The following is a 27,923-nucleotide window of genomic DNA, read 5'->3' on the forward strand; positions in this document are numbered from 1 at the left end:
CCTAAGCTTGCAACTTGTTTTTCCCCCTCAAATATAGTGGTAGTTGAACGTTACTATTTAAGTGGCTACTGTTATGTTTAAGTTGTATAATTTAATTACAGGTCTATCGATAGACTATGTGGAAAACAAGCTTTATTGGATCAGTTCGGGAAATGGAACCATAAATAGATGCAACCTGGATGGTGGTAATTTAGAAGTAATAGAGTCAATGAAAGAAGAATTAACAAAAGCTACAGCCCTAACCATCATGGGTAAGTGTAATGGTTCTATAGCTAGGATGCTGTGTATTGATTGGGGTTGATTAATTATGACCTGTTAAAGCTTAGAAAAGTTACTGCTCCATTAACACCAGAAGCACATTCAAATTATACATTTCTATGTGAGTTTTTCTTTTTTCTTTTTTAACCTTAGCAAACAGACTTGTAAGATTATCCAGATCAGGGACTTCGTGCTGTTTACAATACAAACTTTACCATTATTGATTCTTGGCTGTGACTTGTATTATTTTATGATTTTTTTTCTTTGTTCTACTGCAATATAAGGGCCTTGTGTCTTTGTCACAATAAGGTCAAATATGACTTATATCTGCTTAAAAAGGATAGCTTGATTCACACAGATAATTCAAAAAACAAGGCCACAGGGTCCATTGACCAAAGAATAAAATTATTCTCCCACAAATAATTCTTTCTTATTTTTAAGGATGATTAGTCTTACTGTTTTGAGTCTTATTTCCTTTCTTTTTGGTTCAGTCTTTGGGGAAAAAGAAAGATGTTAGATGAAAAAGACAATTAGGAAGCTAACAGGGAAGTATGGATTTTCATAGAACAAATAGTCAACTTCTACTGTATTAATATTAGAAGTTGATTTTTGAAATATGAATTTTAATACAAAGTAGTTTGAGCTTTAGAAAATATATAAGAATACCATAAAGAAGCGGTTTTTGGTGAGCATGGTTGTGCCTTTATTTAATGAATGGCTGGCTATAAACTGACCTTCATCGTAGGTCAGCAGTATGGGGTTTAGATCTTCCACAGAGAATCTCAGTAGTATGTCTGGTTATAGAAAGTCAGAAAACTGATTTCATAGTTCCAACTTTAAATATGAGGTATTCTGGATAGCGTGCGTGTGTGTGTGTGTGTGTGTGTGTGTGTCTATATACTATATACATAATTACATATATATACACTATATATATAACTATATGTACTGTTTATGAAAAGTCAGTGTGAATGTATTCTAAATGTTTATATAGGTAATAAATTAAGTCTCTTAAATCAATATTCTACAATCTTTCTTTCTTATCATTTCCCAAATTGAATGTTAATTTTATTTTTGGTTTTATTTTAACTAATGACTATTGATTAATATACAAAGTTTAAAAGTAAATAGTTGTTAACTGAGAAAGATAGGAAAATTTATTCTCTACTAAAAATGTGCTTTAATCACCTTTTATTTCAATTAGATTTCAAATATCTGAATAAAAGTGAATCAATTTTAGATATTACAAATTATTATTTAAAACAGGATGAGTCTGGGATATAAGAAAAAATTAAAATTCAGTTCAGTTCAACATGTATTTAGAATCTTCTAAGTACAGACAGTGTACTTATCTCTGAAGTACAAATATAAACATGGACAATGTTCTCAAACAGAACAAAATGGAACATACCTTTCTGTGAGAGAGAAAGAGAGAAAAAAAGATTGTTTCAGCCCATCGTCAATCACAAAGAATATTTCAGTTTCAATAGCTGAGAAATACAGTTAGTAAATATATTTGCCTTAATAAAGTTATGAGAATCACATGGAAATGCATGGGAATACACTTGTGAAAATGTAATTTTTTACAAATATCAAAGGTAAAGTCTGGCGTCACTTAATTTGATCTTTAAAGCACTCTGGAAATTTACTGCTTTGGGCATTTGCAGATATCTGACATAGTGTGGCATCAGACATTAAGTAGCTTTGTTTTGCTGTAGTTTTATTCCTAAATGGCTGTCTTTCTGCTATCATTTTCACCATTCTTTTTCTAGTTATTCTTAGAATTAGTGTTATTTTTTAAAAGTTTTTCTCCAGAGGAGGAATTTAAACTTGTAAAAAAAATTGTATTTTTAATAACGTCTCAGGTGTCTTTCTAGACTTTGGACAATTCCTATATTGTTTGAAGAATGTTATACTTTTCAGAAATTACACACACACGCATGCACACAAGGATTTTATCTGACAAGTAGGTTATTTTAAAGCATACATTTATTTATAATATTCTTATAAGGCAATAAGTAAAATAACATTATTTTATATTACTCAGCTTTGGCAAATTAACAAGAAAATTTTGTTTTATGTATACTTGTACATATTTTAAATCATCTGAGTAAAAATAGCAGAGTTTAAATTCTGCAACAGTCCCCAAATCACCACCCACATTATGTTTTCAAAACTTGAATTCAAACATACCTTATGAAATCAACCTAAACTAGCAAATAATACAGCCAAGGATCACAATAAATTAGAGGGAAAAATGTTAAAATATTTTACAACATTTCAAAAAGTCTTTGACTTTTTAGTAGATATATATGTATATATGTATACTATAAAAATCATTTCCTCATACAATAATGGAAAGCTTTCTAAAGGTTTATTTCTGCTAACGTGGTTGCTACCCACCCTGCTGTTAGTAGAAAATGAATACTAAACTTACAGAACTCAGTGCTGGAAACAAAGTCTCAGAAATAGAGCAGTAGTCCGTTACAGCAAAATAAAATAAAATCAGTTAGTTTTCTTCCCTGATAAAATCCAAGAGTGAGAGTTTGGGGGAGGTCCTAATGCCTATATTGTAGCAGCACTGTGAAGCTGATAGGACATCAGCACCACATAGGGAGCCCAACTTTGCATACACTGAAATTGTTTTAACAAGTGAATGGTCATGTATGTATACCCCTCCGTGTCACCATAATTTGATCAAACCCGAGAGATAAAAAATAAATATAATAAAACCTATTAATGTCTCTGTTTTCAACAATTCATTCAGTGGACATATCAAAATATATTTTGAGTTTGAAGGTTTGAAGCTTAAAGGACAGTACCTTAGAGATGCTGCAGAACAACGTTGTTTTACAAAGTTCTCTACCTTGGCTCTGAACTTGCTCTGTGGCTCAGATCCCCCCTTCTTTGAGAACCTCTCTCCTCTTTTTCTTTGGGGTTGGAATAAAGGACAATGACCTGTTTCCTGCTGAGGCTAAGTATTATAGTCATATAAAAAGGGCAATATAAGAGTAAAACAGGAGAACTTTACAACTTTCTATCCAGGGGATTACAAATGATTATAGATACAAATGTTGAAGGAGCTACTTGCCTACAGTAATACTGAAATTACACATCTAGAAAGCAAGGAAATAATTGGGCTATGACGTTACCAGTTACATACCAGTGTACACCACCTCCTCAGACATACTACCCGGGCAATTATAACTAACTGAAAGTCTGTGTTTCACTAAAATTTAGAAGTAGTTTTCCTAAAATTGAATGAAAATTCTATTTAGACAGTTCTTACCATTTTTTTCAAACCTCAAAGATGATAAATTCTAACTATTTAGAGTTGCCAGTATTATTTAGAGTAAAATATACAAAAGAAACTGAAAGGAACTTTGAAATATTAAGATTAGGTAAAGTAGAAGGTTAATAAAGCAATGAATTGATGATTTAGCCAAGTCTAAGACCCCAAGATCAAGATTTCTAAATCCAAACTTTCACACTTTGATACTTCTTGCAAGAATTAGTGCTAAACTTCTGTCCCCTTGAGTGTGGCCTAGACTTAGTGACTCGTTTCTCATGAATAAAATAAGACAAATGGGATGGTGTGTGACTTTGGAGGTAAGGTCATAAAAGGCATGAGCCTTTCTCCTTGTCTCTCTTTCTTGGATGGCTGACTCAGGGCAAAGCCAGCTCACATGTCATGTCCACACAGCAAGGAACTGGGACCTTTGGCCAGTAGCCATATGAGTCAGTCATCTTGAAAGTAGAACCCCCATCTCAGTTAAGATTCAGATGACTATAGTCCAAGCCAGTGCATTATAGCAACCCTAAGAGAGAGCTCAAACCAGGACCACCAATATACCTGCTCCCAAACCCCCGACCCACAGAAACTGTGAGACACGACAGATGTTTATTGTTTTAAGATACTGAGTTTCAAGGCTATTTGTTAAGCCAGCAAAAAGATAAATAATTTATATGTCATTCCATCTACAGAACTCATTCTTTTATATACAATTACAAATCAAATCCTTATTTAATAGAATCAGAAAAATTGTGATGAGTAAAGTGTGTCAGGTGTAATAAAACCCAGTCAGTCCAGTATCATGGTCGGTAGAAACTAAGCCTAGGCTTCAATGTCCAGACTCATATGGGAATGGCAGGAAGTATGAAAAAACTGGAGAAAGCTAATGCCTCATCTCTCAGCTCTACTTATTTTTACCATAAAGAACATTAAACAGTTGTGCCAGAGCTTTCATTTTGCAAGAGAGGCAGGAAATCCAGTTAAAACAAAACAAAACACACACACAAAAACAAAAACCTCTCAAGTTTTAAATATTAGCAAGGAATCATATTTTAAAAAAAAAATGCAGGCTAACGTACTCTACAGGATTACCCTGAAAATTAGCACGATATAAACCAAGCAAACTAACAAAAACCACCATCACAAACCTATGGATGGGCATACTTGATTCAGCCCAAAGAACAGCAGTTAGTTCTCACCTCTGGTTTGATCATCATCATGTATACTGGTGACTTTGAATTATTGTGAGAAGAGGATGGGATTAAGGCTGCTAATGCCTAGCTATACCAGTAGAGAAGACTAGGTAAATGTCAATCAGTCAGTCAGTCAGTCAATCAATCAATCCCCTGGTAAAGCTGGCATAATTTACAGAAAAGAAGTGGTCTCTCTCCTACAGGACGGGATGTAATGCTTGTCCACCAGGCTTTTGTGGTCCTGTTTGACCAGACTTTGTATTCTGCCTGAGGTATATAGAGATGAAGAAACTATGAATATGGGGTATTAATCTTATTTCAGTTCAACTTAAACTAGCCTATAATTTTTAATATCAAATTCTTCCTCATTTAAAAAAAAAAAAGATGACCTTGTCAATTGTCTTTCTCAAACTGTCAGAGCCAGCACAAACAACAGTTTCTGCTTTCAAATGCAATAGCTTGTAACTCTAAAATTATCTAATAATTTGTCTTCGATATTTTTCTCAGTATATAACTGCTTTTTATGGGAATTTTCTTTTATAAATATACTTCAGTTTCATGAAATACTGATATTCTAGAATGTTTTCTTACATGATTTTTAGGTTGTTTGGGTTATAAAATAGGATACAGTCAGCTATGTCATATTTGACTATTGAATACCTAGATACAGAACTTTTTTGTTTGTTTTTGTTCAGCTTTCCTCATAACTTTTGGCATTTTCCTGATCATTAATGCCTGCAGGAGACAGTGAGGTTAACTTAATCAAGTTGCCATTCAATTTTAGGTGTCTTTGCGGAAAGGAGAAAGAGGTTGAAACTATTGACTAAAATTAGGATTTGTGGGTTATTTATGGATTATTTTTAACAAACTATTTCTTTTCACTGTCAGCATCTGTAGCTTGAGAGGAGAGTATATATATTGTGTTCACATTGAAGAGAGAGTTAGAAAAATCAATTCATGGTCCTGAGAGGAAAGACACAAATTAAACAAATGAACTGGCTGATCCAGACTTACTGGTATTTGAAGAAAATCAAGATGGAATTCAGGAAATAGTAGGATAGTGACTTCTCTGTATTTTGTATTTTTGGGGGGCGGAGCAGGGAGGATCTGGGACAAATGAACCATATATTTAAAATAGAAGTGGAGGTATGGGAATTACTTAAGCAAACTTAAAGAAATCTGTGTGTCTACATAAAAATTCCTTGGCGCTTCTGGATTTAATAGTCAGCATCTTCTTGAATCACAGGCTGATCTTCATATAGTCCATTAAAATGTGTCATGTAGTAATTTGTCAAGCTTTTCTAGGGTAAGAATTTGAGTTCAGGGCACTACAAGGGGTATATGCTTGAATTTAAAATTTCACCCCTTACTCCTATCTTATGAGCTATTTACTCATTGTTCTTTGCTAAGCCATTGAATATGCAGTTAGTATCGTTGAGATTCAATTGCACATCTAATTTTTGTTTTGTTTTCTGGTGCTATATGACTTTTGGAAGTTGTCTTTGTGATGGTATTTACAGATAAGAATCCCAAAGTTAACATTACATGTTCTTGCATGTCGTCTGAGGGAAAGACCTTCCTCTGCTCTGTGGTCGTTCTAGCTGGATTTAGAATCAAATTGACATGACATAGATTAACAGGAAAAAAATTAAATTTAATAGTTATACATATGAGTGATGAAGTTTAGGAATATAGGTGAGGTTCAGTGGGGTAGAGTCAGGAGCCGACAACCAAGAAAGAATTCTTGAGACTTCTTTGGTACAAAATGGTGGTTTATTAAAGTACAGGGACAGGACCCATGGGCAGAAAGAGTTGCGGCACTGCAGTCCCAAGGAGTGGCTGATCATATACTCAGGAGTTAGGCAGGTGAAGGCAAAGAGGATGTTCAGAAGGACTGTTATATGTAATGAAGACTCTCAGGATACTGGAGGCCTGGTTATTGTCAAGCCAAAGCTGTTTTGCCCTCTAATGAGACACTAACATGAAGACAGCTGGGAGTTCCCTGGAGGAATGTTATACTCCTCCTATTACAAATCCTTGTCAATGAGCTTTAGGTTTAGAAGAAATTCAGCTTTATTCACTTTAACTTCTGCCTCAACCTCCCTCCATTTTATGGAGGGGAGGATGATGTTAGGGCTTCAGGAACTGAGTTATGGGTCTTTGGAAGTCAGACTATTGATAAGAAAGCTTCTTCCTTGTAAATCACTAGGACATTTGTAAACCAAGGGAGCTCCGGTCTTGCAGGATTGTGAACTCTACAAGTGCACTATTTCTTCTTCCTTTAGGGAAGCCAGAAATGCCTCAGAAATTTCACATATATCCCATGGTGAAAGGGAGGGTTTGCAGGGTGTCAGCTTCTGCTTTGTCTCCAGCTTGCCTTCTCTTCTCTCATCATGAGGAATCTACACACATGAAATTCCAAAGAGAATACGTCCAGATGGAACTTACATGAGCTGAGGAGAAGGATAGGGCCCTCAGGATGACACAAAGGAGAGAAAGCTCATTAATAAGAAGAGAAAAGAGATGTTTAGAAAAACCAGGTTGCTCTGTTACTGCAGATAAGTTTTTTAGGTAAGGGGGAGTCTCTGTTAATCATTCTCTTCCTGTGACAGGGTCTCCTTTCCAATGTAAATTTACACAGTTGTGTAGGAGGCAAAGAGCTTTTCCTGCATTAGCTGGGGTTTGATTTCTTTCTTTTTTTTTTTTTTTTTTTAAAGATTTTATTTATTTATTTGACAGAGAGAGATCACAAGTAAGTGGAGAGGCAGGCAGAGAGAGAGGAAGGGAAACAGGCTCCCTGCTGAGCAGAGAGCCCGACGCGGGACCCGATCCCAGGACCCTGGGATCATGACCTGAGCCGAAGGCAGCGGCATAACCCACTGAGCCACCCAGGCGCCCCTGGGGTTTGATTTCTTACAGCTCAGAATAGTCTTAATGCCAGCGTGGCCCATCTTGGGTCAGCTTTCTCTGGGTCTCTACAATGTCAGTGTTTATATACAAAATGGATAAGTAGTCTTACTTATATACAAAATGACTAAGTAGAGAGACAGCAAAAATTGTGAATAAAAATAATGTTCACTTATGAAATTATGCTAATCAGAGTCCATATGCATCTATTCTAGTTGTTAAGCAAAGTTATTCTATTTTGACTTTTAGTTGAGAATTCAGTGGATGTTTACAACATAGAATTGCATAGATTACTTGTCTTAGAATAGGTTTGTACTTTTTATATATATCTAAGTAGCTATCTCCAATATCCATCTAATCTTAGAATCATTTGCAAAACTTGGCTAACTTCTCTTTAAAATAAAAGAATGATTGACTCACAGGTAAAGGCAAAAAAAAAATCTTTAATTATGCATTTTCTATGAATACTTAAACTCAACTGATTTCTCAACCACAGTTTAAATATATTATACTATTGATCTGTTTCAAGTAGCAATTTGCCAGAATAGGTTTAATATGTAAATATTAGAAGGATATTGAATTTTGGCTACTGTTAGGATCAATAAAGGAGAAAAGGCATGTTTCATGTGCATTTTCAGTCTCCTATCAAAAACAAACTCTGCCCTTTAATGAATAGAAAGTTGGCTTTTCACTTCTCTTGATTTGGTTATGCACCCATTTGTTTTAAGTCATTGCTAACAAAATAAATGAATCATTTGCTCCTTAGGGAACCCTTGGAAGGTTATAATAAATATAATTCCTACGGACATTTGATTATACTTTTCATAGGCTCATTTCACAGAACTGAGGTCATCATTATAGCTGCTATGGAGAGTCCTAGCATATGGGTAGTTTGTCATGGGGAAGCCAAGGCTGACACATTAAAATTCTTCCAGAACCATCTGAGTATCAGAGAAGGGCATATGTTTTTGCTTAAGAATGAATACAGTGTTAATATTGTTGGAGATTAGATGTTTCCAATATTCCCAGGAGAATTTCTACAACCAAACAGTTATAATTGTCTGTTTCTCTGTGGACTGAAAGAAATTCTAAGCTAATGATAAAAAATTAGTCTTGGCCTACACTAACATGGTTTCTTGACTGATTTCTCAAACACATACACACACACACGTTGTGTGTGTGTGTATATATATTTTTTTATATATATTATTTTCAGCAAAATATTACTTGGTGTAATGACTAATATTAGGGTTTATAAAAATAAAGCATATTTAGCACTCAGTTTTCATACTTGCTATGGATTTCCTCAGATAGATAATATACCTTATAGATAATGGTAGGAATGTGAAAAAAAAAAAAAAAACTATACAACAACCCAGTAAAACTGGCATTCAGAAATCACCAAAAGTCTTTTTTTTTCCTACTTTACTTCCTGAAATAAATTATTATGGCAGGTTGTCACGGCATCTATGGGATATTGTAAATGATGGCAAGTGACAGACTGTGAGTATGGTATGTTTTGTCTGTCTACAGTCCTTAGACTGAACACTCACAGATTGAAAATAAAATTTAGTCTAGATGGATACTCGGTCTTATGACAGCTCTGATAACTTACAATTCTTAACTTGAATAATCTACCTTAAGAAGTCATTTCCTATTTTGTACAATACAAGTCTACATGTTGTTGGATGCAGGGTTTTGTTTTTCTTTTTGTTTTTAAGTCAAAGCTTGCTAAGTATTCCTCTGCCTTTGCTTGTGAAAAGGCTGAAACTTAGTTTCAATAAAGTCCGTTCTTCTTGTGAAAACTTTCCCTTGATTTCCTTCCTTTTCTTCTTTCTTTTAATGCTCTATCTTTTTCTCTGTATCTTGGACGTCATTGATAGCTCTGCCCCTTTATTTGTTTTGTTGTTTACTTGTTTGGCCTGTTGATTTTTCTTCACAGTCTAGCTAGATTCTTAACAACTTTTTGTTTGGGCTACTGAATGACCCCTTAACCTTTGCTTCACTCTCTGAATTGCCAGTCTCCAAACTTTCGGGACATGCTGTGTTCAGGCTGTTATGCCCCAATAATGGGTCCGTGATTAAAGGAGCAAGACTGATATAAAGCGAGGGTCAAACAAAGCTTTATTTTGCACCAAGCATCAAGAATCTAACCTAACGTTCAGGGACGCACCTTTTACAAGAGAGGGCGATCCTTCTCTGTTTCACAGACTCGCTTTTAAGGGCAAAGGCCATGCGGTTGGGCCTGGCCACGCACAGGTGGCCAATGAGATTGTAACACACACAGGAAACTCCACAGTGATGCTAGGTGACCAACTGAGTTACAATTTACCCTAGTAGACATTTGAACCAGCCTATTACACCTTGATTAGGATTGGCGCCAAAAAGGCTCCCAAAGGGTGGGGGCCCATACTCTTTGGTAGCTAGGGAGACAGTATGCAACCCCCCACTGATCCATGTCTCCACCTGGCCTGACCCACCCTTGTATCTGGGCTTTGTTACCTGGAGCTGGTTTCTGGGACTTCTTTTTAAGTGAATCCCCTGTGGGAAGGGGAGCAGGGACAGTTTAAGGGTTAAAAACAAGGTTTTTGTTTAACCTCAATGAAAGCCTCTTGCTAAAGTATGAAAATATAAAATAGGTCTTTACACAGACCAGCTGTGGCACCCCTACTCAGCTATAACATTTCAGGGGCTGAAAAGCACTCACAACTTAACTCCTTTTCATCTACCAAAAGTTGTTTGTCAGGTAATTATTAGTGTCACTTTATGGATAAAATAAGCTAGAGTCAATAAGACATGTTAAAACCCAAAGCAGTGTTGGTCCCACCTTACAAAAAAAGAAATTTACGGTCAATGAGATTTGTGAACATTCACTCTTCTGGGACTCACCTGAGATCTTGATTCAAGTTACGTTCTATTTTTATTACCAGGAAGAACATTCCTAGCCATAACTTGATTTTTCATGTGATCCACCTCTACCCCTGTTTCCTGTCAGTCAGGTATGATACATCCAGGCAAACTTCCCCTGTATCGGATTATACCCTGCTTATTTATATTTGTCTTGCTATTTCTTGTTCCTTGACTACTTTCCATATTTATCACCTACCATCATGGGTGAAATGCCACCCTTCCATGCCTACTTCAACTTTACCTCAATGTAATTTGAGGTTTTTCTCTCCACATGACCCCTTTGTATTTTCCTAATGCAGAGGAATATTTTTTGTCTTTTCTAATGTGAATCTGTCTCACTTCTCCATAATTTGGGACATTTTATTCATATATGCATCATTCATGACACACAGCAAGATGCTTTACACTGAGTACATTTCAATAAGTAGTAATAGAATGTATGAATAAATAAAACAATGATCATCTACATGCAAAAACCTCTGCCACAGCAATCAAAATGTATTTTCAAAGCATGCATGTTTATGCAGACTGGTCACAACCATAAATCTAATGTAGGATTTAAATATATCCTGAAATAAACTTCGAGAGAAAATATTTTTATAATATAATGATTTAAATTGGAAAGGGAAAAATGAGTAATAAGATAAATGTGTAAAATATAGTCAATTATTTCAGGCACTTATTGTATATGCATATGCATATAGAAATGCAAAAAAAGAAGGGTTAAATTGGATTGTGTTTGTTCTCAAAAAACTAAACAGCTTAATGGAAGAAGAAAATAAAATACTCATAAACAAGAACAAATAAAAGACTTCCAAAACGAAACAAAAACTGGTTTAGGCTTTTAAGGCTAGCCTCTCACTGCTGAGCCTAACAGCATTATCCTCTTTAATAATAATAATTGACAGTCTAAATAAATAAATCATTCTAGTATTTAGGTTACAAATCTTACCTCATGTAATTCTCACAGCAATCTCCTGAGACAGGTATCATTAACACTGCTTATCCCAGAGGTCCCAGCAGAGGCTCAGCCAGCCTAAATTAATCACTCAGGGTTACACAGTTAATGAATAGTGTAGCAAGCTTTCTAGTCATGATCCTTAGACTTTAAAGCCTGTGTTTCTTCTAGGAATTTCTTCTAGACATAGTTATACTAAGATGTATGTACACTGAGTTGTATGCAAGAACATACTTGGAAGTTGTACTTGTGATTAGGAAGGCCAAGGGAAAAAAATCTGTATATCTATTATAAATGAATAGACAAGTGAATCATGAAATATTTGTACAGTGAAATATAATGCAGCTATTAAATATGAGGTAAATCTATATTTTGGTTTGAATATTAGCCAATATATATTTTTAATGAAAAATAGCTAGGTTCAAAAAGTCTATAGAGACTGCTCCAATTTTTATCACATGTTTGCATTTCTTTAGTTAAATACACAAATTTAGATGTATTTTCAAAATCATATTTTATCCATTATGCTGCCCTGTTTATCTCAATAATTATTATTTACAGAGCATCTACTCTCTAAATGTACACGTATTATTGCTAATAGACACAGTAACTATTAAAAAAAAAATAAGTACTGCAACTGCAGTGTTACTGCCGCAAACAATGTGGATTGTCCAAGGTCAAACCTGGGTCTCGCACATAATTCTAACTCCAAAATTAGAACTCTTTTCACTACCCAAGTTATTATCAACCCAAGGCAGTTTTGTCCATTGGACAACTTTTAGAAATGTCTAAAGACATTTTTTTTTAAGATTTTATTTATTTATTTGACAGACAGAGATCACAAGTAGGCAGAGAGGCAGGCAGAGAGAGAGGGGGGAAGCAGGCTCCCTGCTGAGCAGAGAGCCGGGATGCGGGGCTGGATCCTACGACCCTGGGATCATGACCTGAGTCGAAGGCAGAGTCTTAACCCACTGAGCCGCCCACCCAGGTGCCCCTAAAGACATTTAGATTGTCAGAGCTGTAGGGTAGAGAGGTTGATGCCCTCATTCTAGTGGGTCTAAAACAAGGATACTGGTATACACCTTAAAAGGCCCAGTGTAGTCTTCCCTAACAAGGAACTATTTGAATCAAAATGCCAGTAGGCTGAGGTTGAGAAACCTAGATCAAAAAAATTCCTTCCGTTTTCTTTCTTTTAAACATAACTAAATGAAAAAGAGTCTGGATTTGTGTTTTTTATGATTATATGTATCTTAGTCTTATATATCATATATTATAATGCAGATAGCAATTTATTTGTCCTAATTTCAATTTGTTTAGTCATTCAAACAATTAGCAAGTGACTATAAAGATCCAGGCACTAATTTAGGTGCTAGGAATACAACAGAGCTTACAGCAGGTAACAAATCCATCATCATGGGGCTGATCTCCCCAGTGGGAGAAAACAATGTATAAGCAAATACACAAATGTAATAAAGTTTGTCAGGTGATAAAGGGTACTAATGGAGAAAATTCAACCAAGGCAAAAGAATAGGGAGTACAGAGTTGAGTTGAGAGAAAAGAGCCAGAAAAATTACAGTTTTAAGTAGTAAGGTCATGGCAATTTTCACTGGAAAATGACAGTTGTGCAAAAATCTGAAGAGAATGAGGAAGTGAGTCATTCCAGTATGTGGGGTAAGAACATGTAAGGAAGAAAGAGCAGGAAGTGCGAATTGACTATTTGATCATATTTTTGAGCAACTGTTACTTTTAGATGGAGACTCTATTTTTTAATGCTACAGGCATTTATTTTCCCCCCTCCATGAAAGTTTTACTCTGCTTAAAAAACACTTGATAATTTATGTGCTGCCAGTAGTATACCAAAATAGAATAAACAGTTAATTTATATTATGAGCTGGAAGTAGTAATGTACAATAACATTACTTCACTAAAGATTTTAGCTTTCGTGTTTATGAAATTCTTAATAATGATGGAATTAGTTCTGCCCCATGTGTTCCGTTTTATTTCCAATTTACCATATACAATGTTACTATTAATAATTATGTATTTTAATAAGAAAGAAGAGAAATTTCTAGGAAATATGCTTATTTCAAGCTGTTATGGTTAATGTTTATAGAAATTTAAAAAACATGAAATCAATCATATGAAGAAAATAATTATAGTTATTTAGAACACTTAACTTTGAAGAACTCTTAGTTTGTGGCTTTAATTTCAGTTGTTTTAAAATTAAAAGCTTTAATGATTTATATGTTTATGCAGTTGTAATATGCCAGTTAAAATTATTTGGATTTAGAAAGAATATTAATCTATTAAAAAAAAAACAGATTGACTTAATTTTTGAACGAATGATCTCTAGACACCAGATTGTGTATTTATAAAAGATTACTCAGTAGAAAGCATTCATGGAAGAGAGAATATAATGCTTGAAAATGGTTCTTTTAATTAAGAGTCTTTAAAACAGTTCAGAAAAATAACCCCAGTTGCTATTGCAAGGATTGAAAAAAATGTTAATTCTCTTAGATATACAAATGATCATCAGTGCACTTATATTATATATTCATATAATTATTGTTGTGTTTAAACGAATTATAGAAGTATGTTCTACTTAAAAATACAATTAGTTAAAAACTGAACAAACAACATATCACTTAAAAAGGTACAAAAGATATTCCATTTACTTAAAAATTGGGTGTATATCTACTTTTCAGCAAAAGATCCAGTGATTTAATTGATACACGTAGATTGCATCTCTATCTGTAATTTGATATCTAGAAACCAGTTTATCTTAAATGCACTATAACCATGATGTATAGTTAAAGTAATTCTCCTTTCAAATCATACTTTTCAAAAAGAGTTAAGATACTTTTGAGTGTACACCAAGCAATGTCACTTAGTGCAGAGAACTTCAAATATATCCACTTAAATTTTCTAAGCCATCAGTCTTCTAATTGCCATAACACTATTCATTAAAGTAACAGTAATATATGAAATATATCCAGGCAGTTTGCCCAGCACTAAGTATAGCACATAGTTGTCTTCTCTAAGTACTCAAACTACCATTAATGAAAACTAATAGCCCATCAAAATTTACATTAAAAGTACTACGAGAAATCTCCAAAGGACTATATGTGATACTATTCCAGCAGTTTTTGTCACCTTAAATTGCTGTGTTCCAATATGTTGTTCTTCTTAATGCTAATTACCTAACAGAATGGATAAATACTACAATTGCAAAGTACATCATAGTACTATTTTTGTAACCAGATTATAATTAGTGATCAGAGAATGGTCTCATTAACATAAATGGTATAATTAAATCATCTCAGCTTTACCATACTTAAAAGCATTAAATAAGTGATTGTCTCCCCTTTATAAACTATTAAAGGTTAACTTTTCTGAAATTGTTTTCCCCACCCCAGGAAAAATAAGTGTACATTGTTCATGTTTATGGCATTAAAAAAAGAACAAATTTGAAAATGCATATTCTCTTTGAGTAGAGGCATAATTGTTTTATATTGCCCCATGTCTCCTCTTTAATATAAAAAGAAAAAAAAAGGGTGAAGAGTACAAAAAGCCATGACATGTTTTAGATTTATAATAGATTTTTGAGTTAATATAGTTACAACAGCAATGTAGTGAATCTAGAAAATGAATCAAGAGAACCAAGGAGGTCATTCCACAAGTCTGCCAATATTCTGTAGGTAATCTCCCATGTTGGAATGTAACAATAACTTGGAATCAAATTTTGATCTGGTGAATATTATTCACTTAAACTGAAGTTAAGCAATCAGACTTTAGCCCTTTTTGATATTTGGCGACTCTGTTTAACTAAAATTAGACTTAGATAGATGGCATTTAAGCACAGAGGATTTTCTGGAGCCATATATATATACCTAGATTTAGGAAAATGAAAAAAAAAATGTACCTGGGCATCAGTTCATTTTTATTTCTTTTTTTCCCCTTTCCATAATCAGCATCAGCACAATCTCATATAATGTGGAGAGAATATTAAGCATTACAAAGTGGAAATAAATGTCCTCATCAATTTAATTCTAATTAATACTACTCCACATTAAACATAACCATTCAAGGAATATCCTGTGTTTTATAGGAGAAAAAAATGAAAGAAAATAAATCAGCTGTACCCTTGAAAAATATGATGCTTTTAGGTTTTTAAATTGTATGTAAAATTGTTCTATATAGCTTATAATGTAGATGTATCAAAGATCGACAGTACTCAAAGGCCAGTGATAAGATTATTTTGCTCTGAATTGACTCCAAATGAGATTATGTGTGGGAGGAAAAAGGACTGTAATCTTAGAACCGAGGTAAGAGCTTTGCCTAAAAGATGTGACAAGATTTAGAAGGACAGGTAGGTGACCCAGAAAACTTTACAAGAGGACTCTTCAGTTTGTGGAATAGCAAATACAAAAAGAGTACAAGTGGCATGGTAAGGATTACCATTAATTCAATTGAAAAGAAAAACATTTTTCTTTTTTTCTTTTTTTTAAACAGTGATTTGACCTTGTCATCACCAAGATTGCCTTTAATGGTGGCAAACATTGAAAATCTCTTAAGCTGGAGTATTTCTTATATTTATATGGATGAATAAAATACATAAAAACTTTATAGTTATAGCATGCAGGCATAACTATACCGTCAGTAAAATTTCAAAATTATTTAACCATGTTCTATTATCTTAACGACCCTCTTCCCTTGAAACATGTTTTTCTTTTTTTGAATACCTCCAAATCACTTCCATATAAATTACATCCAAGTATTCATGTGTGTTATGTGTGTGTGTGTGTGTGTGTGTGTGTGTGTTTCTTAAGATACTTGTGCCATCCAGATTTGTTGTAGGGAATTCTGGTTGTGAGAAATCTAGTCCAAGTTGGAGATTACTTGGTGTAGAGTGACAAAGATCACATTTCCAGATCATCTTTCCTCCTAAAAATTTGTATCAGTAAGTGACTATTTTTAAAAATCCTAGATGTAATGAGAAATGTATTATTTGCTAATTTGGAGTTATATTCTTTTTTCAGGAACATTATATTGTGATCTCTGTTAAACATAGAGTCATTATCTACTGGATTTCTTTGTATAAAGAGGAGGGCACAATGTAGTGATCATATAAGGATGCTCATTCTGGTGCTCGCTTCGGCAGCACATATACTAAAAAAAGGATGCTCATTCTGGATTTCCTTTAGAAGGCACATGAATTCTTCTTTATTTTATAGTTTATATTTAAAATATGACATTCATGATTTAATGAAATATAAAGTAAAGGATTGTAGAATGATGCTCACTTTATAAACAATTTTATTTTTCTTTTCTGATTCAAGAGTATGCTCCAGCTGGTACATTTCTCATTCAACTCAGTTGGAAGTATTGAGTTGCAATGACATATTTTGCTAAATGATGATTTATACAAGCTACTTTTCTCCTGACTAGTGCTACATTGTAGAGGTTTACATGTTTTTCTTTTCTTTTTTTTTTTTTTTTTTTTTTTTAAAGATTTTATTTATTTATTTGACAGAGAGAGAGATCACAAGTAGGTGGAGAGTCAGGCAGAGAGAGAGAGAGAGAGAGAGAGAAGCAGGCTCCCGCTGAGCAAAGAGCCCGATGCGGGGCTCGATCCCAGGACACTGAGATCATGACCTGAGCCGAAGGCAGCGGCTTAATCCACTGAGCCACCCAGGCGCCCCTACATGTTTTTATTTTCAAGTGAATAATACATTAAATTATTTGGTTATCACCAAAGATCATTTCTGACTCTTTATTTTTTAACCCTTTCCCCAGTAGTTTATTTATATACCCCCACATATATTTCTAGATTAGTAAATTTTATCATATTAATTATTTGGCAGTATCAAGAATTAGGTAGTAACTGCAACAACAAAATTCATAGTTTAATAATAAGGAGAGAGCAGCAAATTATCCAATTTAGAACAGCCATTTAACAATTTTTTAAATACTGGAGAACCTTATTATACACTGTGCATTTAAGCCAAGATAAAATGCTAGTTAATTCTCATATATCCAAAGGAAAAAAAAATTGCTCAAGAAGCACACTAGAAAGGTGACTTAAATTAATTGAAATTGAAGTTACATAATATGAATGCTAATACAGTAAATTATTATTTTTTTTTATTAATTTTTTTTTTATTTCCAGCATAACAGTATTCATTATTTTTGCACCACACCCCGTGCTCCATGCAATCCGTGCCCTCTATAATACCCACCACCTGGTACCCCAACCTCCCACCCCCCGTCCCTTCAAAACCCTCAGATTGTTTTTCAGAGTCCATAGTCTCTCATGGTTCACCTCCCCTTCCAATTTCCCCCAACTCCCTTCTCCACTCTAAGTCCCCATGTCCTCCATGCTATTTGTTATGCTCCACAAATAAGTGAAACCATATGATAATTGACTCTCTCTGCTTGACAGTAAATTATTTTAAAATGGATAAAAATAGCAACATTTTCAAAATAGCAAGAATTTTTGATATAACACTGAGGTTTAAAGCTTGCATTAAATTTATGACATATATATTTTAAATTATATATAAACTTCATTTCATTTTTAATTTGTCTTAAGGGGCGCCTGGGTGGCTCAGTGGGTTAAAGCCTCTGCTTTCGGCTCAGGTCATGATCTTAGGGTCATGGGATGGAGCCCCACGTCGGGCTCTCTGCTCAGCAGGGAGCCTGCTTCCTCCTCTCTCTCTGCCTGCCTCTCTGCCTACTTGTGATCTCTGTCTGTCAAATAAATAAATAAAATCTTTAAAAAAAAAAAATAAATAATAATTTGTCTTAAACATTACTTTCTAGATCAGTAAGGTTTCAACAATGTCACTTTAATGTTTATATGATATTCCACTATATACTTGTATGATATTTTATTTAAATAATCACCTATATATAAATGATAAAGTTTTAATATTCTTTTTTTAATTATAGATATTATAATGACTATCCTAATAGGTAATCATTTGCTGAGCTTAAGGTACAGTTTTTGATGTAACATTTCTGGGTCAGATTGTTTAAAAAATTTTAAGGGTTTATCATTCATTTTCTTTTGCTCTCATAATCATTTTTGTCAGTTGATGAAAGCAGTAGTGCTATTTTTCCCTGCTCTCTCTCCTTACTTGAGCTATCTGGTAAGACACCTAATGTTTTTTTGTGGTTTTTTTTTGTATTTTGTTTTTTGTTTGTTTGTTTGTTTGTTTTATTTCATTCAGAGTAGCATGGTTCAGACCCTTCTAAATCATGATTGTTATCTTCTAAGCCTTCCCATCTTTCAGACTTCTTCCCAAAACTGAAAACTAAGACCTGCATATAATAATGAAGATATATTTAGGACAAGGTCTACTGAGATTAATTCTTCCCGGACACTGTTTTATATGGTGTTCGATTACCAGTAACAGAGAGTTTCATTCTGGTTATCTCTGTTTGGAAAACAGAATACAGTTTCTGGGAAGTTTTTGCCAAAGAAGTGCTATTTGAACTTACATTGGAATGGCAAGAAAGATCTAAGCCTTGTGAAAATTTCCAAGGAAGAACTTTCTGGGCAGAGAAGATAACAAATACAAAGCCTTAAGGGCAAAAGTGCTTGGCATGTTGTGATTAACATGGTTAGAGTGATAGGAGCTTCCTTCCAGAGGAGAGGACGATTACAGGGAAAGATCCTGAGGAAAGTACCCAATACGGTAAAGAATAAGGAGTTTATTCTAATAGCCAGTTGAAGGGTTAAACAGGAGTTTTATAATCTGGATGTGTTTTTAAAATATTATTTGACAGTATGTGACAGTATGTGAAGCCCAGAAGACTGGGCTGTGGGAGGGGCACAAATAGAAATCTTGGAAACTTGGAAAACTTCAGAAGGTTGTTGTTATAGGAGTTCAGGTGAGAGACTGATAGCTCGAAGCATTGTGGTACCAGAAGAAGTGAGAGGAATGGAGGTCTTAGAAAGGATTTGGATGTAGGTAACAGAATGTATTTTAGAAGTGAGGTTCAGATCTGTTTTCAATTCAGGCTGAATTTTCTCTCAGTTGTGCTTCTCAGCCTGGCCCTTCAAAATGTCTCAGACTCATTTTAATAACTTCCGCAGCAAGCTTTTACCAAGTAAAAATAAATAAATAAATGAAATAAACAAACAGACAAATAAATAAATAAATAAAATTAAACAAACAAAAACTAGTAGATATGGGGTAGTGTATTAGCTAAGTTTGCCATAATGAAACACTATAGACTGAGTAGATTAAACAATAAAATTGATTTTCTCACAAGTCTAGAAGCTAGACTTCTAAGATGAAGGATTCAATAGGTTCTGTTTCTCCTCAGGCCCTCTTGACTTGCAGATGACTGCCTTCACATCAAGTCCTCTTGTCATCTTTACTCTGTGCTCACGGCGCTGGTGTCTCTTCTTAACCTGAAACCACTCCTATTGGGTTAGGACCCACCCTTATGACCTCATGATCCTTAGTTACTTCTTTAAAAACCTTGTCTTCAAATGAAGTCACTTTGGGGGTTAAGGATTCAGTATATAATTTTAGGAGCACATAATTCAGTCAGAAAGAGGAAAGCCATCACCTAACTTAACCTACTTTAGAACTTTCTTAAGCAAGAGAGCCCTTAACAGGGGGAAAATTATTCTCTTAAACCCTTCACTTAAACAATGTATAAGTAAATATCAAACAAAGAAGTTGTTTTCTTTGAACACTAATAATCTCACTTGTTTACAATTACAACTATAAACGGAAATTCTAATGTTTTATTTTTTCTACCCTAATAGGTCATCTTGCATACAACTTGGACTTGATGATCGCCTCTAGAGTGATCACCATAGGCAAATAGCATAATTCTTTTTTACTGTCAAGAATTACACTACTAATTTCAATCAACGTCCATGCTAATGATTATGACTAGTATAAAGAAGAAAAAATAATTTTCCATTTAACTCATGGATTCTTGAATAAGAGATTCCTGTAAAAAAGGGGTGATTAACAAGAGAAAAAAATAATTTGTATGTCTATACAGAAGCCCCCAAAATATAGGAGACTGGAAAGGCAGCCAGATAATGGAGGCTTATCTCTCAACCTTAGCTAAAGAAAGGGACAGGGGTATGGGACTTCAGACCCAGACCATTCAAAGGGGAGAAGGCAACTGATGGGAAAGTGAGAAGGGCGAATGCATGGTAAGCAAAGGTTGCCCTCTGAAACAGAAAGTTTCTCCAATAAACAAATGTTCTCTGGTATTATGGGACAGGCCTCCCTTCTAACATAAATGTCCCTTATAAAAGGGTAACTTATACTGTTTTCAGAGCTCCTCCTTTGTCTGCTTTTTCTCAAAATAATCAGGTCAAAATAATCCCTATGACAAAGGGTAGCACATGGTGCTGTCTTTCATTAGCTGCAAGAGAAGTAGAATAAAAGCATAGAAATACAATGCAAATCCATCCATCAGTTTGAAAAAGTAACTCCTCACACATTACTGCTGATAATTAGTAGAAACATTTTTCTTAATTGTTTATGTAATAGAATCAGTAATTTCACATATATTTTTATTTTCTTTTGACTCATTCATTTCTTTATTCAGTAAGGTACTGATTATTATCTTTACCATTCAAATCACTTAGCTAGTACTTCTTGTATCATGTGAGTGGGTAGGATTTTTCCCATTTTATACAGGGGGAGACAAATATTAAGGGTCCAAGTAAGTTTCTAAGGATCACACAGAGAGTAAGTATCACTGGCAGGCATCAAAGCAGGTATGTATATCTCCAAATCACATTCTCTTACCTCCTACAGCCTTGAAAACCCTCCGTGTGAATGGCATTGGCATAAGTATGGAGGATAAGAGTTAATAAGACATAATTCCTTCCCTGAAGAATCTTACATTTTAAATAAGGAGACGTACATGTAAATTAAAAAAAGGGTTATGGGATTATGAAAGTTTTAATATTATACACAAATCATAGAATGAAAAGAATTTGGTGATCCACTTTCCCTTTTGACGGCAAAGCTTCCAAACAGAGGTATCACTTTAACTGCGTCTGAAAATGTGTCCATTATTCAGATGATGAGAGTAGAGGTGGTTACAGTAGTGGAGGTAAGGAAGTAAACTAAGTAAACTAAGGGCAAATGCAAAAAAGTACAGAGGTGTTGGGAAGCATCATTTTGGAGAATTATATAAACTGTCAACAATATATTAACCTGTTAACTAGGATAATAGAAAATGGAAGGAGGATACAGGTAGAACATAGTTCAAGCACAATTAAACACATCTGTGATAGAGGATGAATATTTAATATAAATGTATGCAATTAAAATGTTCCAATAGTCTGCTCTGTTATTTGAGTCTCCTCCTGCTCTGTCTCCACTCCCTGTTTTTAATGAAAACTATCTTAGGTAACATCAATTTAATTGAATAAACTCTACTTCTTTTTATTTTCTAAACACCCAAGCAAGCAGGTATTTGGAGCTCCTTTGTCTTTGTCAGCTAATTCCTCCCTCTCACTGTCAATCTCTCCATCATTGCAGGAATACTAGTTCACTGGCAACACAGTGAAGCCATCAACTTGGAAATTAAATTACCTGCCATTCTCAAGTTTTTCTCCCTATAACCTCAGACTGCCCCCTCAGCTCTCGATGAGGCAATGCTCTCAATAGAACAATGAATGGAGAGTTTAGGGCCATGACTGTCAGTTCAAGGTCACAAAAGCTTCAACACAGAATTCTGGGCCGTATTCTGCAGTGCTCTCCATCCAGCCTTCACTGTCCTTCTCCAAATTCTCTTTTTTAAGAAAAAAAAAAAAAAAAACAACAAAAACCAAGTATTAGCAAAGCAAAGAGACATCTAGTTCCATCACAGCCATAAGGATCAGAATTTTTACACAGGCTTCAGACAAACGATAGAGAGCTGCTCCTGCACAGAGGAGCAGCTAACAGGCTAACAGACTGCTGCTGTAAGCAAACATATCCACCTCTGCTTGTCCAGGTGGAGGGGCGTTTCTGATTTGCAGTAGATACAATGTAAAAATGTAATGGTTCCTATATAATTGGAAATGAGAGACTCCTCTTGATTTGTAGCTATTTCTCATATTCACAGTAGTTTTAATTATTTTTCTTTACAAATAAACTGCCTTTTGATTATTTCTATACATGTTTCTGCCGAAACGTGGTTAATCTATCCTGGGATAACTGAAGTTGATTATAATTCAGTATTCCTGGAACATGGAACACTGGGGCAGTGATAGATCTGGTGATGGAAAATTCACCAGGCATCAAATCATGATGGCCTTTGTGCCCTGCTTAGAGGGTTGGCAGGGGAAAGCCATTGGAGAGTTTCAAGCACCAGGAGTGATATGCTTAGATTTGCATTTTGGAAAGATCACGCTAGTGTTTCCTTAGCAATGAGAGAATGACAGGTGCTGAGCCCTTGAGCTCAGCAGTTGCATTGGAAATGGAGAGGAAATAAAACATTCCTGAGATAATAAGGGTGAAGAATTAAGCGGGTTTACTCAGACTGGCTGACACTTGGGTAAGACCATGGAGGAGTGAGGGTCCAAGAGATGACTGCCTGGTTTGTACTCTGATGACTGGATGGGGGTCCAGATGATTCTGTTTTATTCTTTAATTTGAGAACCACTAATGTAGATTATCACTTAATCTCTGTATTTATTTATAGTATCCAGACACTCTGTTGTGTATTATTTTTAGGGTCCCCAGTTCATCCTCTCCTCTCCAGAAGGTATTTCTCTAACTCTTTGACCAGGCTTAGAGAGCAGCGCTCTCTTGGCTGTGTACATATGGTTCTAATGCCTTCAGAGACAGACGAAACCAATCATCTTTCTTTCAATGGCATCTCACTCCCTGTCTTTGGAGGCCTGATGGTTCCCAGTTGCTCACCCATTCTGAAGTTCTGGAGAACAGAGTAGCTTGCATCTGGTGTCCTCCCTTTACTGATGGAGATTTTCTCTTTATCTGTAGATTCAGTCACCAATTATAATCTGCTTTTAATCTACTACAATTTTTATAGCCTGGGTCTTTTTTTCCATTATAAAGACTTCCTTGTCTTTATAGGCATATATCTTTTTCATTGTTTTCTTGTAAACTTGGGAGTTTCAGAAGAGAGTAGAGATAATAGAATTGCCAGATAAAATACATAATACCCAGTTAAACTTGAATTTCATGTAAGTGAATATTTTTTGTAGAGGTATTTTTCAGGACATACTTATACAAAAATTAATTGTCCTTTATCTTTAACTCAGATGGAACTGGACATAATGTTGTATTTTATATTTTAAATATAAAAGGCTAGTTTTTGAAGGAATAAATTTTTAAATATGGATCTCAGTAGTTCTGGTATAGTTCCATAAAGATCATATTCTGAATATTTAAAAAATAAACTATCAATTTTGATAATACATTTTAAGAAGTCAGATTTTATTAAAACTTTAAAACTTCATAATTATAATTTTAAAATGTAATAACTGTGTGGCTCAGTGGGTTAAGCATCTGCCTTCGGCTCAGGTCATGATCTCCGGGTCCTGGGATCGAGCCCTGCATCGGGCTCTCTGGTCAGCAGGGAGCCTGCTTCTCCCTCTCTCTCTGCCTGCCTCTCAAAAACAAACAAACAAACAAACAAATAAATAAATAAATAAAATGTAATAACTAAAATATATATTTCAACTGTTTTTAATTTGGGGCCAAACTTTAATTTACATTTGTCAAGTAATTTTGCATTGCTAAGTGTAGTGTTATTAGGTCTAGTGAGTATATCATTTTATGAGCAGTGCTATGTAGTGGCAAGAGCACTGAAATTCGGTGGATACCAACTGAGAGTTCCCGCCATGCTTCTGCTGTGTGACCTTGGAGAAGGTCAACTTCTGACCTTCTGTTTGCTCATCTTTAACAACAGGAGGTGTATTAACACATCACTTCTCATTTATGATGATTAAATGAGACAGCCGTATTTGCTTATGATCAGAGCTTAGCAAAGGCCCTGAAACTTAGCACACTTGGGTACGATTATTTCCCTTGTCTCTCCTCTCCTCCTTTCTCTCTCTTTCTCTTGAATGAAGATTTTTAGAGACTTTATTGCAGAATCAATTTATATTTGTTATTTATGTTAATTCTTATATTACATAAGTTCCTTTAATGCATCTATTAGTAAATGTATTCGTTTCCTAAGGGCACATAACAAAGTCTTACAGACGGGGTGGCTTAACGGAAATTTCCTTTCTCATTATTCTTAAGCTTGAAGTCTTTAGATTAACGTGTCAGCATGCTTAATACATTCTGAGGCCTATCTCTATGACTTAAAGATGGATGTCTTCTCCTCCCTGAGTCTTCTCTGTGTATGGATATCTCTGTCCTAATTTCTCTCTCTTTCTCCCTCTCTCTTTGTCTCTCCTTTTTGGATACTGATATAATTAACATACAGTATTATATTAGTCTCAGGTGTACAATATAGCAATTCAACAATTCTATACATTACTCTGCTTCCAATTTTCTCTTCTTATAAGGACCTTAGTCATATTGGACTGGGGCTCATCTTAATGACTTCATTTTAACTTAATTACCTCTTTAAATTCCCTATTTCTTAAAAACAGTTACATTCTGAAGTCCTGGAAGTGAATACTTCAATATATGAATTTTGGGAGACACAATTTAACCCATAATGGTGGAGTAGAGATATTCATAATAACTGACATCAAGTTAAGCAAGAAGTGTTTGCATTTTGGTACTTTCTGAAGATTCTAGTAGATTCGAATCAATAACAATGTGAGAAAGAAAAAGTGAGAGAAATACATGTGATTCTAAGTACATAGTAAAAACCAAAGTCCTTTGTGTGAGAGAGATCCTTGAAAAGTATATTTAAAAAGTGATATTTTTAAAAAGATAATATCAACAAGGAATGGAAGAGACAGCTTTATTTAAATGTTTTCTGAGTTATGACTTGTTATGGGAGACATTTTTAGGGATATTTATTTCCATAATCATTTTGCATGTATTTAGGAAACTTCTACATCATGCAAGGCACTGTGGAGAATATAAAGAAGTACAAGGCAGGATCCTTGTTCTCAAGAGCTTTCATCTCCGGATAAAGAGTCAAAATTAGTACAAGTGAAAAAAAGGGAAAAGCAACAATTAAATATAAAACCATGTGATTCTATCTGTAGACAGTTTAGCATCAGTGAGAAGGAAGAGTCAATGTGGGATATCCTAGTCTGAAATACTTCCCTCAGGGTGAGGTTCTACTTGGGCAGTGAAGGGGGACGATAGTGGAATTATAGGCAGAAGAAAATGGGAAAAACAGACATAAGTAAAAAATGGAACTGTGCCTATTTTCTTCACAGCACTAATAGAAGTTTTTAGTTATTTTATTTCTTAATTTTTTAAATTATGGTAAGAATACTTAACCTGAGGTCCATCCTCCTCACAGATTTCTAAGTGTTCAGTACAATACTATTAACTATTGGCACAATGTTGTACAGCAGATCTCTAGAATTTTCACCTTTTATGTAATTGAAACTTTATACTTGTTGAAGGGCAACTCCCCATTTCCTTCTCTCCCCATCCCCTGACAACACCATTCTGTTCTGTTTGTGAGTTTGATTAGCTTAAATGCCTCATATAAGTGGAATCATGAGGTATTTGTCCTTCTATGACCGGCTAATTTTATGTAGTGTGATGTCCTCAGGGTTCATCCAGGTTGCTGTATATGGCAAAATCTTTTTTCTTTTTAAAGATTTAATTTTGTTAGAGCAGTTTTACAGCAAAATTAAGAAGAAAATACGGAGATTTCCTATGTACCACCTATATCCTTACATTGATAGTCTCCCCATTATCAACGTTCTCTACCAGAATATTTCCTTTTTTATCAAGGCTGTTATCAAGGCTGAATTGTATGTATATACCACATTTTCTTTAACAATTCATCTTTCAGTAGACATTTAGTTTGTGTCTGTATCTTTGCTCTAATGAATTATGCTGCAATTAACATTGGGGTGTTAATATCTCTTTGATATACTGATGTCAGGTTCTTTGAATATATACTCAGATATGTGGAATTGCTAGGTCATGAAATAGTTCTATTTTTAATTTTTTGAGGAACCTCCATACTATTTCTTTTTTTTTTTTTTAAGATTTTACTTATTTATTTGACAGAGAGAGACCTCAAGTAGATGGAGAGAGAGGCAGGCAGAGAGAGAGAGAGGGAAGCAGGCTCCCCGCCCAGCAGAGAGCCCAATGCAGGACTCGATCCCAGGACCCTGAGATCGTGACCTGAGCAGAAGGCAGCAGCTTAACCCACTGAGCCACCCAGGCGCCCCACCTCCATACTATTTCTATAGTGGCTCTGCCATTTTATATTTCCTGCAGCAGTGTGTGTGCAAGTGTTCCAGTTTCTCTATAACCTTGCTAGCATTGCTATCTTTTTTTTTTTTAAATTATAGCCAACTTCACAAGTGTGAAGTGATATTTCATTATGGTTTTGATTTGCATTTCCTTGATTATTGGTTATGTCGAGCATCTCCTCATATACATGTGGGCCATTTACATGTCTTCTTTAGAAAAATGTTTATTCAAGTCCTTTGCTTATTTTCAATCAATTTATCTATTTATTTTTTGCTGTTGATTTGTAGGAATTAAAGTTGTTTCTTTCCTGTTTATGTATCTTTCTCCATCACCAGAACATAGTGTCTATAAAAGCAGACATGTCTTTGGTTTTCCTGCTATCTACATAGTACTTTATAAATATAATAAATGCTCAATATTAGTTGAAAAACGAATGAATAAATGAAAATTGTGAGGTGGTAGGCGTGGATGTAGCATGTCCTAGAGAGAAGATAGAAAGACATCTTAGTAGGTGGAATCAATTCAGATTATGTCATGATTTAAAAACCTGGTAAGGGATTTTAAATTTGAGGCGGTATATAATCAGGAAATTTGAAGAATCTTGAGCAAGAATTAGGATTGATGAATGGTATGTTTGTAGAGGACTGCAACAACCTAGAATAGTTTTTCTGATTTATCTGTGGTTCTAGTTTCATTCTGGTCACTACTGAGAAGACTGATATCTGATTGGTCATAGTCTTTTCTGGGCACAAGTTTCTTTGATCATGGTTCTCAAGGATATGGTTTTATCTGTTTTGCCTTTTCTCCCATTTATTTGGCAACTCTCTACTGCCCCATCAGCTGGTTATCCTCAGAGACTTTTTTATATAGACAAGGCAAGGCTTTGTGTTACTCCTAGAAGCTCCTCCTGCCCTGAAACTGTAATCTAGATAAAGTTATATGGCCACCTCTATTGACCAGAAAGCTGCAAAAGACTGTGCTTGGCATTTTGAATGTTGCCTGTGGAAATTATTCTTCTTTAGCAGTGTTGACAGGGAAGACAGTGACTTTTG

The 27,923-nt window shown here is 34.8% G+C and overlaps 1 protein-coding gene across 4 annotated transcripts in view; it reads left to right on the forward strand.

The window, feature by feature from the left end:
* The window catches only part of LRP1B (LDL receptor related protein 1B), a 1,969,831-nt gene that overhangs the window by 1,404,657 nt on the left and 537,251 nt on the right, over positions 1 to 27,923 (forward strand). For all 4 annotated transcript variants that reach the window (XM_032356230.1, XM_032356231.1, XM_032356232.1 and 1 more), the window contains one exon: positions 102 to 251. In XM_032356230.1, the coding sequence (XP_032212121.1) occupies positions 102 to 251 (150 nt within the window). The remainder of the gene's footprint in view (positions 1 to 101; positions 252 to 27,923) is intronic.

The sequence above is a fragment of the Mustela erminea genome, chromosome 8, assembly GCF_009829155.1.
Source record: "Mustela erminea isolate mMusErm1 chromosome 8, mMusErm1.Pri, whole genome shotgun sequence".
Taxonomy (NCBI): domain Eukaryota; kingdom Metazoa; phylum Chordata; class Mammalia; order Carnivora; family Mustelidae; genus Mustela; species Mustela erminea.